Source organism: Sylvia atricapilla, chromosome 13 (genome assembly GCF_009819655.1).
Source record: "Sylvia atricapilla isolate bSylAtr1 chromosome 13, bSylAtr1.pri, whole genome shotgun sequence".
In the NCBI taxonomy this organism is placed as follows: Eukaryota; Metazoa; Chordata; class Aves; order Passeriformes; family Sylviidae; genus Sylvia; species Sylvia atricapilla.
The window spans coordinates 74,676-88,857 of NC_089152.1; the positions used below are offsets into that span (position 1 = coordinate 74,676).

At 40.9% G+C, this 14,182-nt stretch overlaps 1 protein-coding gene and 1 long non-coding RNA gene across 4 annotated transcripts in view; both read right to left on the bottom strand.

Moving 5' to 3' along the window:
* IQGAP1 (IQ motif containing GTPase activating protein 1) overlaps positions 1-12,083 on the bottom strand; it is a 55,655-nt gene extending 43,572 nt beyond the window's left edge. The window contains exons 1-2 of one of the 3 annotated variants that reach the window (XM_066328082.1): positions 11,991-12,083; positions 9,979-10,078 (exon numbers count right to left, since the gene is read on the bottom strand). In XM_066328082.1, the coding sequence (XP_066184179.1) occupies positions 9,979-10,043 (65 nt within the window). In that variant the 5' untranslated portion in view covers positions 10,044-10,078; positions 11,991-12,083. Of the gene's footprint in view, positions 1-9,978; positions 10,079-11,074; positions 11,545-11,796; positions 11,932-11,990 lie in introns of those variants that run through there. The other 2 variants (XM_066328080.1, XM_066328081.1) reach the window with 2 other exon arrangements.
* Positions 12,084-12,087: 4 nt separating this feature from the next.
* Positions 12,088-14,100, bottom strand: LOC136366838 (uncharacterized). Its single transcript, XR_010744592.1, has 3 exons — positions 13,953-14,100; positions 13,199-13,288; positions 12,088-12,682 (listed from the first exon to the last, which is right to left on the bottom strand). It is a non-coding gene; the product is annotated as an uncharacterized lncRNA (long non-coding RNA).
* Positions 14,101-14,182: the final 82 nt, after the last annotated feature.

Genomic DNA, 14,182 nt, shown 5'->3' on the forward strand with positions numbered 1-14,182 from the left:
CTAGAAAAAGATTTTTGAATATGTACAATACAGCTACTACCATCACCTGCAATTTAGAGCCAGGTTTTCCTGACAAGACATGACAATAAAAATGTAATATCAGGCATTGTTGGGCAGCCAGTCTCTCAAGTAACACTGTCTTCAAGCTTTTAAAAGAAACATTGCTCCATTACCAAGGACTGGAAAAAAATAACATCAGTCATCTCAACTAACAAATTTTTTACTCTCCCACAATATGGTATTATTGAGGGTTGTGACAAGTTACACAAACGTGTCCTATGCTTAAAAAGTATCAGGCATATTTCAAACAGAACTGGAGTTTAGACACAGCAAAAACTCAACATATGGCATACCTTTTGCTCACGCTCTTGTGAAAATGTTGAGTCTGGCTAACCCTGAGACAATGGAAATAGTGTGGAAAAGACATAAAAAGCCACTCTTTTCCTCCCAGACTGATTATAGACAAGCCTGAGGAAGTAGAACTAGCAAATCATCTCTCCAGAAACTGTTACAAGAATACCAAATTGAACAAACAAAAACATGAGAGCAGAAAATTTTAAAAATGGACAAAATCTCTAAGGAAGGCTGCTCATTTCATAATAGGACTACTGTGCAGTATATTCCAGAACAAAAAGACATCTGAGCATGGCATACAAAATACAGAAGGTATCAATAGCTGGAAAAAAGTGATTTTTTTCCACCAATGAGGCCATCTCAATTCTTGGTCATCATTAAGTAGCAATAATCTCCAAGTAAAACTAATTATTTGAAGGGTCTGGAAATATAAATAACATTTTCTAATCTCCAGTTTTCCTACAGTTCCAAAACAATGAACTTTCTTTTTTTACACAGACCTAGCCAGTGATATTCCTCAACTCTGAGATGACACAATGGCCCAACATACCATCTAAGTCTGCACCTTGTGGTCACTTCACTGTGCAGGCCTCAAGAGTGACATTACAACACTTCTAGCAAAAAGAACTCTAACAAGTATGTAACCTTGACACATCACACTGAAGAATAACTGGTACAATTCATATCTGGCCCTGGTACCAACACTGTTGGTTGAAGCTCAGTTCCGCATCACATTCTGCTTACTGCATACCTCACCAGATTCATTAGCAGGAAATCTGCTAACAGAACCTCCATGTAAACTTCTGAGCCACTAGTTTGAGAGCACTGGCCACAGAGCTCTTGATCATCAGCCAGAATCATGCAAGTCTCCTCTTTGAAGGCATGTCAGTGCTACTGCAGTGCTTCTTTGCTTCTAGCATTCCTCTACTAACTACCAAATTTCAAAAGATTGTTGTCATCGTCTTCTTCAAGAAGCATATGCTCTGTTTCCTCCTGAATGAAGCCTGGAGGTAGACTGGAGTGGCATACAGCTTACCTCTCTTTCTAGAGGCAATTCTAGAGGCATACGACTGTTAGTCTCCAATCTTTGTAATGCTGTCTGTATACCATACCAATGTATTTTATTTGGAAAACAAGCCTACCCAAACCTGTGCTTTACCAACATAGTTAGACTGTCTTAAACATCTCCTTCTCACAACCATGAAATAAGCAGGCTGTTTGCCCAAAATCACACTCTTCAAACACATCTTCAGCATGTGATTTCCACGAGCATGCTCACACTGGGTATAAATTCTTGAAATGAGGTAATTTTTGTGCGCTTCTAAAGTGCCTGACACATCAAGAAAATCATCACTGGATACTTTTGTTGCATAACTGTCAAATATCAGTTCCTAAAGCTGTCTAGTCTGGGCTTAAAAAAAAAAAAAAAAGGGCAAAACATAGAATAACTGTTTTGCTCACAAGAAAATAAACGGAAAATTTGCTCTTGATCTGCCAAAGTCAGTACAAAAACCTGCAGCAGAAAACACCCAAAAATATTCACATACTTCAGTTTTTGGTAGTTAATTAGCTAGTTTCACAGTTCCAGGACAACTACATTTTGAACAAGAAGGACCTGTAACATGATCAACCTCTCCCTGTGTTGAAAACTATGTATATTTAGGTGGAAAGTATTTTGTTTCACAGGATTTCTGACATACAGTAAATAATATAAACCTTCTTAAGTAATAATTTGTGACAATATCTTATTCACGTGGCTGCTGTAACAAAAGAATTTTACAGATGGCAGAAAACACACAAGAGTTCAGAACCCTCTGATAAAAGGAGTTTCAGTGATCACAGTATAACCATCAGTCAGAAGCTGGAAATGAGAGAGTGAATAGTGCTATCCTGCCATTTAATTCCTGCTACAAAAATGACAAATTATGTCACACAATGACTTACAGACTACTAAGCATTCTACTCAGAACAACAAAAGCTCAAGAAAGAAAAACTGTCTCCCTTTCCCTAATTCCCCAATGGACTCGCTCACCCCCAGAGTCCATATTTGTATAACACATCAAATTTTTTGCCCATCTTATTTAGCATCCAGCACTGACACAATTTAAAGCATTATCATCTTTTGCCTGAGAACTCATCCTACAGAAACAAGGCTGATAAAAGAAGACTAAGGGAGACCAGCATGTTCCAGACAGCAGGTGTCCAATCTAAAGGAAGGTACCAACAATACATATTTAGAATTCCACTCTTCAAAGATCATAATCACATGTCAGAGAAGGGTGGGGGGAAGAGGAGCACAGGAAGGCTTTGCACAGTGATATAATAATCAACATCCTGGGAAACGAGATCACCATCAAGAGATACATTGTTCAGGATCAGTCCCTTAAAGTCTTCCAAAGAAGAAAAATCTGAAGTCATACCTGTTAACACTCAGGACTTTGCTCTTATCAGTATGACACATTGTCAGGTACCTTTACACCATTAAAATTACACCAGTAATTACCACAAAACTATCAGGATTGTAACTGGAATTTTTCTATTGAGCAAGATGTGTTTACTAAAACACATTCTGACTGCTCGTTGGTCTATAACCCTCTATTTTCTCTATCAAAAGCATCATTATTATTAATTTCACTTTCAACTCAAAAAGTTTTGAAAAATCTAACAAGCTGAAATAGAAATTTAAATCTTTATCACTTGCCCCAGAAAAGAAAAAGCTCTTGCCTTCAACTTGGGTTCTAAAGCCAGTATCTATTGAACCTAAATGTGGCACACAGTCAGGAAATGTAGTTACACTTGTGTACCAACACCATAGCAAAATCTACCAGTCCTTGTCAAAGAGGGAAGCTGATTTGCATTTGGACGTAAAAACTGAAACACGCACCCAAAGGTTTCACTCAACCTTATACTCAAAAGCATCAGAAAGTAACTGGTGCCCACAAAGTCTGTTCTGCAATCAGTCAAGCAGGAAAAGGATGTCCAAGCTATCCACCCAGGAGAGGGCCCTTACACTTGGCCCAACAAGCATCAAGGAGCTCCAGGACCTGTTGTCCTGGCACGGAACGGTGACCAGTCATCAAGTTCTCCTCACATCTCTTGGGCACCTCCTCAACTGGCAACCACATGCAGAATTTACAGGTTACAAATAAGGATAAGCCTTTCCATACACTTTGATAGTAAACAGCAATGATTATCTCTGTCCTCTACCATCTCCATGATTCACCTGCATTTGTTCACTGTGCTCTGCCTCTAAAGGGAGTCTAGTGAAACCAAATGCAAACATGCTGTGATCTGGATCAGTATCAGCTAATCCAGGCATTTTTAAAGACAAGTCATTCCAACTGTTGCACGTGGTGCCTCCACATCTAGATGCTTCTGTTCATGATTATTTAGCCCTTCTAGTGCAATTCCCCAGAGGTGTACCAAGGAAAAGACGCATGGCTGTTGCAACACCACGGCAGAGGAAGAGGTGCTGAGAGCAAAAGGGCAGCAGCACTTTTCTTTTTGCCCAACAGTGTCTGCATAAACCATCCAAAAGAATGCATGACACTATGGCTTAAAAAGCTTTCTCACTGCTCATTACTGCTGACACCAAAGGTATGGCATTTTTTTGGACTAACCATACAATTCATTTTATTTAGAGATGAGGATTCCCATACTCTAGCAGCTCATTCATGTGTACAGGCAATCTCAAATATGTTTAGTGCAGTTACAAACATAGACTTGGCAGGCATTCTCACAGACGGTTAAGAAGAGCAAACTTGCAAGACAGCCTCAGCTCTTCATCCCGTTCACCTGAACAAGAGCATCAGAAAGCCATGGGAAAAAAAACCAACAAAAACTTCTCTTCAAAATAACTCAGTCTACCAACTCTAAACCAATCAAGGAATCGCCTCAGAAGATGAAAGATCTCTCAGAGAGTTAACAACAGCAAAGTAAAATAATTTATCACATCAGGAGAGATCTCCTCTAGAAAAGAAGGTGGATATTTAAACATCTTTCAGCAAGGTCTGTACAGATGCAGAGCTAGGAAAACAAGTACTGCCCACAGCTAAAAGGCCTCGAAAAATTCTCATTATCCCCACAGGTATTTTCAGTTCAAAGATACAAAAGAGCAAGAAATTAATGAGTAACATAGGCCAGATTTTTCCAAGTGATTGATGTACTCTTCCTGGCAACTGAAGACAGCAGCTGAACGAAGGACAATACTGACACTCTAGCATTAAAATCTTTCTCTCTACCACTCCTAACCTCCTTAAAAGTAAATATGAGATTCCTCTTTGCTCCCTTGCAAACTGCAATCAAACTCTAAAAATTCCCTTAGCTGCTCTTGCTGATGAGGATACTACTGCACTTGCCATTTTTGCCAAAAAGATCAGTCATTTGTCCTGGGGAGCTTTCAAATGGGTACCAAGCCAACAATCAAGAGAAACATAATTATCAAATACACGGAAATCCTTTTCAAGGTAATTGTCTTGATCACTTAGCATTAGAAATTAAACAGGCCTAAATGCTTGGAAACTACAACATTACAGAAGTTATCACACCTCAAGACCAACTTGATTTCTTGCAAATAAGGATTATTAAGAAGCACTCTGCAGTACTTGATAGCCAAGAACTGTTAATGAAATCTATTTGCTTTGGTTATTTTGGGCTGCTTTCTGCTTACATTACACATGGAATTCCTTCAGAAAGAACTATTCAAAAAGAAAAATCCTGGTCTCTGAACAAACAGTTGTTTCTTTCCTCCTGGTCTGCCTTTCATTACTATTTCCAGTGAGTCATGAAAGAAGTATCCAAAGTGAGGCAAAGATGGTGGTACTTCACCACTGTCCTTTCCATACCTCTCTCCACCCTCTTCTCAGAAAAATACAGTTCTGAATGTGCGTTCCAAGCCACTTCCAGTCCAGACAGCCACTCCCTGCCAACTGCATGAGGTCATACAAAACAGTACAGGATCTGTAGAGAAATATCTCAAGTCCAAACAGGAGCTGATAAAAGCCCAAATAAAGTGGTAAGAGCTAAGTAGATTACTTGAACTTACAGTTACTGATAATAAAATACTATCTGTGAATACTTCTGGATTACCTGCATTGTATCTGGGAGAAGCAGAAAACAAACAAAAAACCCACCACAAAACAACACATACGAAAAACCAATCCAAAACCAGTACCTGACCCAATATGCAAGTGGAAACACCAATGAAGGATACTATAGTAAAACATCCCGACTTCTAGATAAGGACCACAAAAATCAGTTCTCAGGCTGCTTCTGTTTGAGATAAATATAACCCTATCCTTCCGTGAGCATGAGCTGCCAACAGAATAGAGTATATTCTTAAAGTTTTATCTGCACTGCCACAGCTTTTCTATTAGACTACTGTGATTTGGAGACAGGAAAAAAATAAACCCAAAGCAATCCAAACAAACAACGACAAAAAAAGAGACCACAAAAAAGAAAACCTGAAGTATTAAACAACACTTATTAATAAAGTAATTTTTCTTCAGGAATGAGGCATCTGGTCCACACAGAGTAGAGGAATCCCTCTATTCAAAATCTTTATTTTAACTCCAAATTTTATTTTAGTCTTTCAAAATCTTGAACAACTTAGTTACACGCTGCTTCCCTTTCTCCAACTAGCAAGAATTAATTCCTGTTTCACAAGACCATTGCACATTATTAACTGAAATAAAAAACTCCTAAATAACAATAGAACAACAATGACAGTGAAAAAAAAATCAAACAACATGCTGGAATAACATTAAATAAGTAAAAGTTATTCCTCTAATAATGTTTCTGATATATACTCATTAGCAGACAGTGCTACTGTCTATACTGTCTAAACAGCTATAAATTGCCATAAACTAAATACAGAAGTATTCAAAGATACTGCACATGGGCTGTCCATCAGACAGTTCAGAAATTCAAATTTTTCTAATTTTTTTATTTCAGTATGAAATCAGGTACTAGCCAATTTTCATCTTACTTTCTTCTAACAGTTAAAAAACCCCTCTTTGCTTCTAGATCCCATATCTGTCGCTCGGTCAAAGGGATAACAAGCCTCTGACAATGCTGATTCAATGCAAATCAGCATGTTGTTAATCATATGATTTTAGGTGCCTTTACGTTGTAGAAATAAATTAATACAAACTACAGTGTTTGAATGCATTATATATGTGTGTTACATATTATATATATATATATACGTACATTATGTGCTATTGTAATAATATAACATGATTAGGGGGAAGAGGAGAGGAGTCACTGAGTGTTGTTCTTGAGCTGCCTCCCACCCTGTCTTGGCTACCATCAACTTTACAACGTTCACCTTTTTAGCTTCTGAGTGGCACAGAGTACACTCCAGCTATCTTCCTCTGCTCTTAGGTCCTCCTCTTTTCCTTAGAGATGTAACTTCCAATTTGACAATCTCTCACCACGAAAGAAGATTACTAGCCCTCTCAGAGCTCAGAGGGACTGTAACCAATAGCACAAGCAAAATGCCACAGTATCTAATTCAGATGCTACGCCTCCATTACCCTACCGGCAAAGAAGTCAATTATAAAAATTCTCACACATCAAGGGCATTAATTTCACATACACTGATCTCTTGCAGTTCTTTTTAACTGTTTCTGTTAAATAAACTCCTTACCAACAAAGCAGCCAAAAGCCCTCACTGAGACTGTACTAGTAGTAATAAATAAAACTCGAAGGGCAATTTACAAAATAACTTCTCAGGAAGGAAAAAAAAAATCCTGAAGCAGACAGTGAACTCAAGCCTTTGCTCTCCCTTGTGTATCTTAATTATTAAACTCAGAAGTCTGCTCTCCTCCTGGTCATTTAATCTTTACCTCTTCTGTTACGTGATATGGCCTTAACTATAGGAATCAGGAACTCCCACTCACATATACATGAATAGCGTGCATGCCACTAAGCAAACATGGGTTATGGGTTGGATAAGGATTGAGGCTCTCCAAGCAGACCTAACACTTGAAAAGTAAGTGCTCCAACTGCCAAGGTGGATACAAGGAAGGTTGTACACCACTACTCGCATTTTGAGCAACACAGCTGTTGCTTCATTCTTTACAAAACATACTGGCTATACCACTAGGCATTATTTGAAACATCTCAAGGCTCACCCTGAGACAAGAATGAAAACATCTTCTTTTCTGACACAATGTGGCAAAATTTAAAATGCCCAGCCTCTCAACCACCTCAAGACAACACTTAGAGGCAGACATGATCACTAAAAACTTCAGAGTCAAAGCTGATTTATTTAAAGAGTAAGTCCCCACGGTTAAGCTAGAGCTAGACAAAAATATTAAAGCTGTTACTGTGGAACGTGCTTTTGCCTGAATTTTGTGGGGTTTTTTTGTCAGATCTGGGCATGGAATTCAAGAGACAGTCAGCACCTCCTCAAGCATTTACTCCAAGGCTGATGACAGAGTCCAAAAGTGAAGGATATGGGGCTCCTTAGCCCAGTTACTACAGTGCAGCTCATCTGTCTGTTTGCCCAGCATTTGCTGCTAAAGACTTTGGATTCAAAGAGAAGGAGTTACTTTGAAACACAGTCAGATCTTACTATTTCAAACTTCATTCATGGAAGGAAAATTATTATCTACTAGTAACTAAGCAGTCTCTGTGAACTTACAGTAGTAATAATTATCATAAAGCACCTAAAGGACTACAGCATAAACTGCATGCTCCCTGTCCCTTCAAAGATATACTATAATTCTTGGCAAAATTAAAGTCCTGGAATTAAATATTTTCTTTATATTCTGCCAGCAGTGAACTTGTCCAAACTCAATACCTCTTCCCCAGTAAAGTCACTACAGCTGAACATGTCTGCCTTGCTAAGGAAGAATTACACAGATTTATACAAAATTCATCACCCAGCCAGGGAAAATTTTCTTGTTCTTAACCCGTATCATTTTTGAAGGACAAAGGAAGACTTAAGTGTTCAGTGAGCCATGACAAAACACGCTCTCGGCTGTGTCGAACACGTGTTTATGTATGTCACATTCCTATTCTTTGCATATGGCATACAGGACTTAATGTCTGCAAAACATTTTTTAAAATAGCAACAACGGGACGTCATGCATTCATTTATCCTTTCTTTTTCTTTCACAGTATCTACTGTGTTCTGATCACACTTTCAATTAATTGTCTGAAAGAACATATACAGTATTTTTATATGCTTATTAAATGCGGAGATTACACACATGCTGGAAGACAAGAGTAAGAAAAAAGTTATTTCAACATTTTAAACAAAAATCAGGAAAAATCTAGTTCAGCAGGATCAAGCAAAGGGTAACACACTCAGGAAAACACAATAGACCACATAAACACAAGATGAGAAATCAATTTCAGCAGTACAATTTCAAGGTGACAACTCAGCAGAACTCTACCATACTATAACAGCATGAAAAAGCAGATACTATGCAATAATGTATGATACTATCAAATCTATTGGGGTGTACAAAATAATCATTACACTTTTTATAAGCATGCCCACTAACACCCTGTTGGAAAAGTTTTCCCTCTTTTGGCAGTGGACTTGCAGAAAGACACTGAATGCCTGGACAGAAGTCCGAGCAACCCAGGGAAAAGTACTACAGATCTATTAAACACATCTGTGCATGTAGAAATATGTAAGAATTGAGTTCTCAGTGGGCAAGGGATACACACTGCTACAATATAAATTTGAAAAAGGTTTCAGTTAAGAGGAGGGGAGTAACTGTTTTTCATGTGCACTGCTAAGCTAGGGGCGATATTGCACCAGACATATACAAGTCAGACAATGGTGAGTGATGTCTTTTTTTGGTTTTAGAATTAAGAGTTAGACACAGTTAAGAGATAAAATGCTTTTTATCTCAGTATCTAATAAGGACTTTTATGGTGCAATAATTCACCAAGGTGGAATACGCCAAAATGTACACACTCAGCTCATGTATACAATTTTACAGATTTTGTATATTTAGTATACTTAACCAGGATGCTCCAAGGAGAGGTTTAAATAAAGAACGTGACATTTTCTTATTTTAAAGTATTTTCTCCCTGATGGGCTTAATTTTAATTTACAGGATATATTTTAGAGGAGGTCTTGGTTTTTCAAGATAGCATAACATTTTTTGGCTTCCAACTCCAAGGCCTTTAGGATGTTTGGTGTTCCGGCTTAATAGAATACCACAAGTATGCCAACATATTAGACTTAAAGAATTACATGTATGCATAAGGGGCACTGAGAATATATAAGAGGTATATAAAAAGAAAAGGTAAAAAAATCATCACGGCATCATGAGAACCTATCCAGTGCTCGGAATAATGCAGCAATACAGCTAGAGTCCTTGTCACGAAGTCTTTGACAATGTTAGATAAGCACATCGGAGGTCAGTTGGCTTTTTCAGAGAGAAAGGGAGTTTCTTTGGGTTTTTTTTGGTTTGGGGTTTGTTTTTTGTTTGTTTGTTTGGGGGGGGGTGTTGTTGGTTCTTTTTTGTTGTTGCTGTTGGTTGTTTTTCTAGTGAAACTATACAGCCACTAAGAAACTGAGACAATAGGTAAGATGCATCCAAATTATCACTTATCTTTTTTTAAAGCACCAGCAGTTTCAAGATCAATTATTCTCACCTCTTTGCTTCCTCCAGATGACAAAGGTATTCATAGGCTACATTCTGGCGTCGCCTTTCATCCATTTCCTCTGCTGTTAATCTCTCATTATCCAAGACGGCTGAAAAAAAACAAAATGTGGCCCTCAGATGGTTGAAGATCAATTGCAACGGAACAGGCACATCAAAAATCAGATCCAACATCTCCCACAGAAACTCATCACAGCTTTTTGATTCAGAAAACTACAGATATGATGACTTGTTGTTTACTATCAACAGAAGATGCTCTGTTCCCTTATCCTTGTCACATAAATTTGCCAGCTTCCTTCTTCCCGATTTCTCAAATTGACTGCATCTCCCTTACAATTTCTTAGAACCAAGTCTTAATTTTCTGATTTTCTTCTAGCTTTGCCTTTGTCTTCCTCAAAAGCACATCAGTGACCACTTGTGGCCTATCTGGTTTTGATAGCAAAAGATTAAGGAAGGACACAAATACATATTCACATCATATAATCTCATCTATATTTTTACAGTCCACCTCTAAAACTAGGTGGAAATGCTACTCACACTCCCTATATGGAAGGGAATCATCCAGATTCACAACTCACATGCCATTTTAGGATCACATTGAAGACCTACATAGCGGTAATATGCCTAAATCTTCCAGATTCTGCGTGTTCAAAGCCTCAGTGAAAAGGTCTTCTCATGTCAAAAAAGTAGAAAAACCCATAGCTTTTTTAGGTTTTATGGACCAGCTTGACAAATAGAAACGTCTCATACTTAAGCAAAGGTTAGCTTATACCTAAAATGCCTTCAACAACAATCTACTGTGTGCTTGTGAGACCCCAGTAGGAACACTGCATCCAGGTCTGGGGTGCTCAGTACAAAACCTGCTAGAGCAGATCCAGAGGAGGGCAACAAAGATGCACCGGGGGCTGGAACACCTCTCCCGCAAAGGAAGGCTGAAACAGCTAGGATTGTCCAGCCTGGAGAAGAGCAGGCTCCAGGATACTTCATTGTGCCCTTTCAGTACTTAAAAAGGGGCTTATGTAAAGAAGAGGGAGATACTCATGGGAGAAGGGGGAACAGTTTTAAACTAGAAGTGGTGAGATTTAGACTAGGTGATAGGGAGAAATTCTTGAACCAAAAAGAAAGTGAGGCATTGGCATGGGTTGCCCGGAGAAGCTAGGGCGGCCCCATCCCTGGAACCGTGAAAGGCCAGGTCGGACCGACTGCCGCTTACAACACCGCCCTTCCACACCATCACGTTTTCCTCCGCCGCTGATCATTTTTGACGCGGTATCGTAGCACAGGCGAGCCCGCGCTTCGGACGCCAAGATCCAAAGCCTCCCCCTCCACAGCAAGCCCATGACAAGGCAGTAAAGGTGTCCAAAGGGAGCGGTGTTTCGCCCGGCAAATCGGGTGTGGTCGCCAAAATCGGCGGGAAGGCGGAAGGCAGGGCCGCCCCCGCCCCGCCCGCGGCCGACATCTTGGGCGAGGCACGGGGCCCGCCCGCGGCAGACGACGGCGGCACAGCCGTGGGACGCCCCGTCGCTGCCCAGCCATTGCCTTCTCCCAGCACTAATGTCCAGCACTCAGGAGGACCGTGGAGCTTCGACGAACTCCTGCGCGGCACGGCGCCCGCCTCGCGGGAGACGCGGCTCGCCGGGACCCGCGAGGAAAGCCAGTGGGACGCAGTCCCGAAACTCGGACCCCGCTGTTCCCCCCATGCCTGCGGCGGCCCAGCCCCCCCTCCCGGCGCTAGACCCTGGAAGGCACGGGCAGCTCGGGCTGGGAGTCGCTTGATGGCCACGAGAGTTCCCGGATCCCAGGTACTCACAGCCATAGTGGGGCCGGGACACGGCCAGCCCGTCCACGTCCTCCGCCGCCATGGCGCTGCTCTGCTGGGCCGGTGCTAGCGGGAGCTGGGCGCGGTTGTTCCTCTTCCTGCCGTACCGGGTGTGGCGGAGGAGGAGTCGCCTCTCCGCGCTCTCTCTCTCCCCGCCCCGGCCGCACCCTGCCCGCCCCCGCCACCTTCGGCCGCCGCTGGAGAGAAATGACGAGTTGAGCAGCTCCCGTCCGCCGGACCCAGCCCCCTGTCTAGCTCGGCTCGTCCCGTAGATCCGAAGGACTCGGCTTCGCCGCCCTGTCTCTCTCTCGCCGGGGTCCCTGCAGCAGTGCCCTTCCAGCTAAACAGCTCTGCTGACCAAACCGTAATAACTCACCTGAAATGTAAGCCACAAGTGGAAGCAGAGTGCCCCCAAACAATAGCAACATCCAGCAGCACTGCCCTAGGAGAAGTTGTGGAGTCTCCATCCTTGCAGATAGTTCAAGCCTAAGTAGGCATACTCCTGGGCAAACCTGCTGGAGTTCACCTGGCATTGAGGAAACAAGGTTGGACTAGAGACTTCCAGAGGTCACTTCCAAACTCAGTGATGCCATGAGCCCATCAAAAAAGTATATTTACTTAGTATATATACGCAGTCACCATGCAATAGGACAAGAAGACACAGTCTTAAGCTATGCCAGGGCAAGTTTAGGTTGGACATTAGGAAGAATTTCTTCACAAGAAGGGTGATTAGATAATGGAATGGGCTGCCCAGGAACGTGGTGGAAGCATCATCCCTGGAAGTGTTTAAGGAAAGACTGGATGTGGAACTTAGTGCTTCAATCTAGTTGATGAGGTGGTGTTCAGGCATTGGTTGGACTCAACAGTCTTAGAGAACCTAATTGATTAAAGGAAGCTATAATTCAGTGGTTACAGAAATAACTACACTGGCGAATGCCAGACGTAAATTACAAAACAAAAGGTTTTATAATGCAGTTAGGGTTCTAATTATTAACATTTGCATTACTTCACATGTGGCCACTTGGAATTATGCAATGAGAAGACATTTAAAATTATGTTTATATGTAGACTGTGGAGTGCAGAACTAATTTTGATCCCCCTAAAAATCTCATAACATTTTTTGCACAGTGCCACAATCCTCCCTCAAAACCATCTCATTCTGTAAAAAAAAACAAACAAACAAACAAACAAAAAAACACCCACACACCACAATTATTGCATATCATCAAAGAACCTATCTGAGCCTCTTCAAGGTTGTATTTAATGGTACCTATAACAGATCCCCTCATTTAAGATTTCTGGTGTTTGTTATTGACTCTGCAGAATGTTTTTGTTAGGAGCTGTGTATGTATGTGTCTAATTTATTGCCTTCCCTATTTCTTGTCTTTTTTACCTTAATGTTGAATGAGTGCCAGTCAGATGGCCTTGCAAATATTATAGAAATAACTATTTTTCTCTCGTTCCAAAATTGGAGCAATTAATTCTGTAAAGAAAAATTCTTCTAAGCTTTTTGCCTTAATTACTAATCACAAGGCTTCCTAGAGAAAATGAGTATCAAAATCCTTTAAATAAACTACTGTTATGTTTTTTGCAAAGGTTTCCAGACCAAATTTATACTGTGATATTTATGCCAAGGATTCATAACAAATGCCTAACCAAACTCCTCAGTCTTTATTATGATTCTAGAAGTTTTGCCAATATAAAGAGGATAGTTTATTATACATGATAAACAGTAATGCTGGGGCTCACGAGTTACACATAAAGCTGTATAGCTATCGGTATAACATGCCTATATTCTTCCTACATTTTGGATCTTACTGTGGCAAGCTGAAACAAATAAGTATTAGATGACCCTTAACACTAAACACTAATTTTTTCTAAATGAAGAAAAGTAAAAATGTACATAGAGAAAAACACTGCCAAAAATAAGGGGGAGAAATGAAAAAGAGGCTGCTAAAAACCACTTTATCAAGTAATTTCATAGTTTTCAAACAAGAAACTAGTTTTGATTTTTAAAAGACTACCCGGATTACGACAGGAAGTGGAGGAAAACAGTACATAATAAATAGAAAAGGTAAAACTGGCACTGATAAAACACTGACAACCGATAACGTGGGAAACCAATAAAGAAACCTAGTGAGGCATACGGAAACCAAGTCTACCTAGAAGGCTGCGCATTTGCTGTTGTCCTGGATGGGACCTCCCGAACCGGCAGTTGCCATCACGACCACCTACGTTACTGCCCCGTCCTCCCGCCGCGAGCCAAGGCCAATGCCCCTCCGGAGGGATCGGGACGGCAGCCGCCGCCGCGCCCTCCCGTCTCCTCCGCACCCTCCCATCCCCTCTGCTCCTCCGCGCCCTCCCGTCCCCTCCGCGC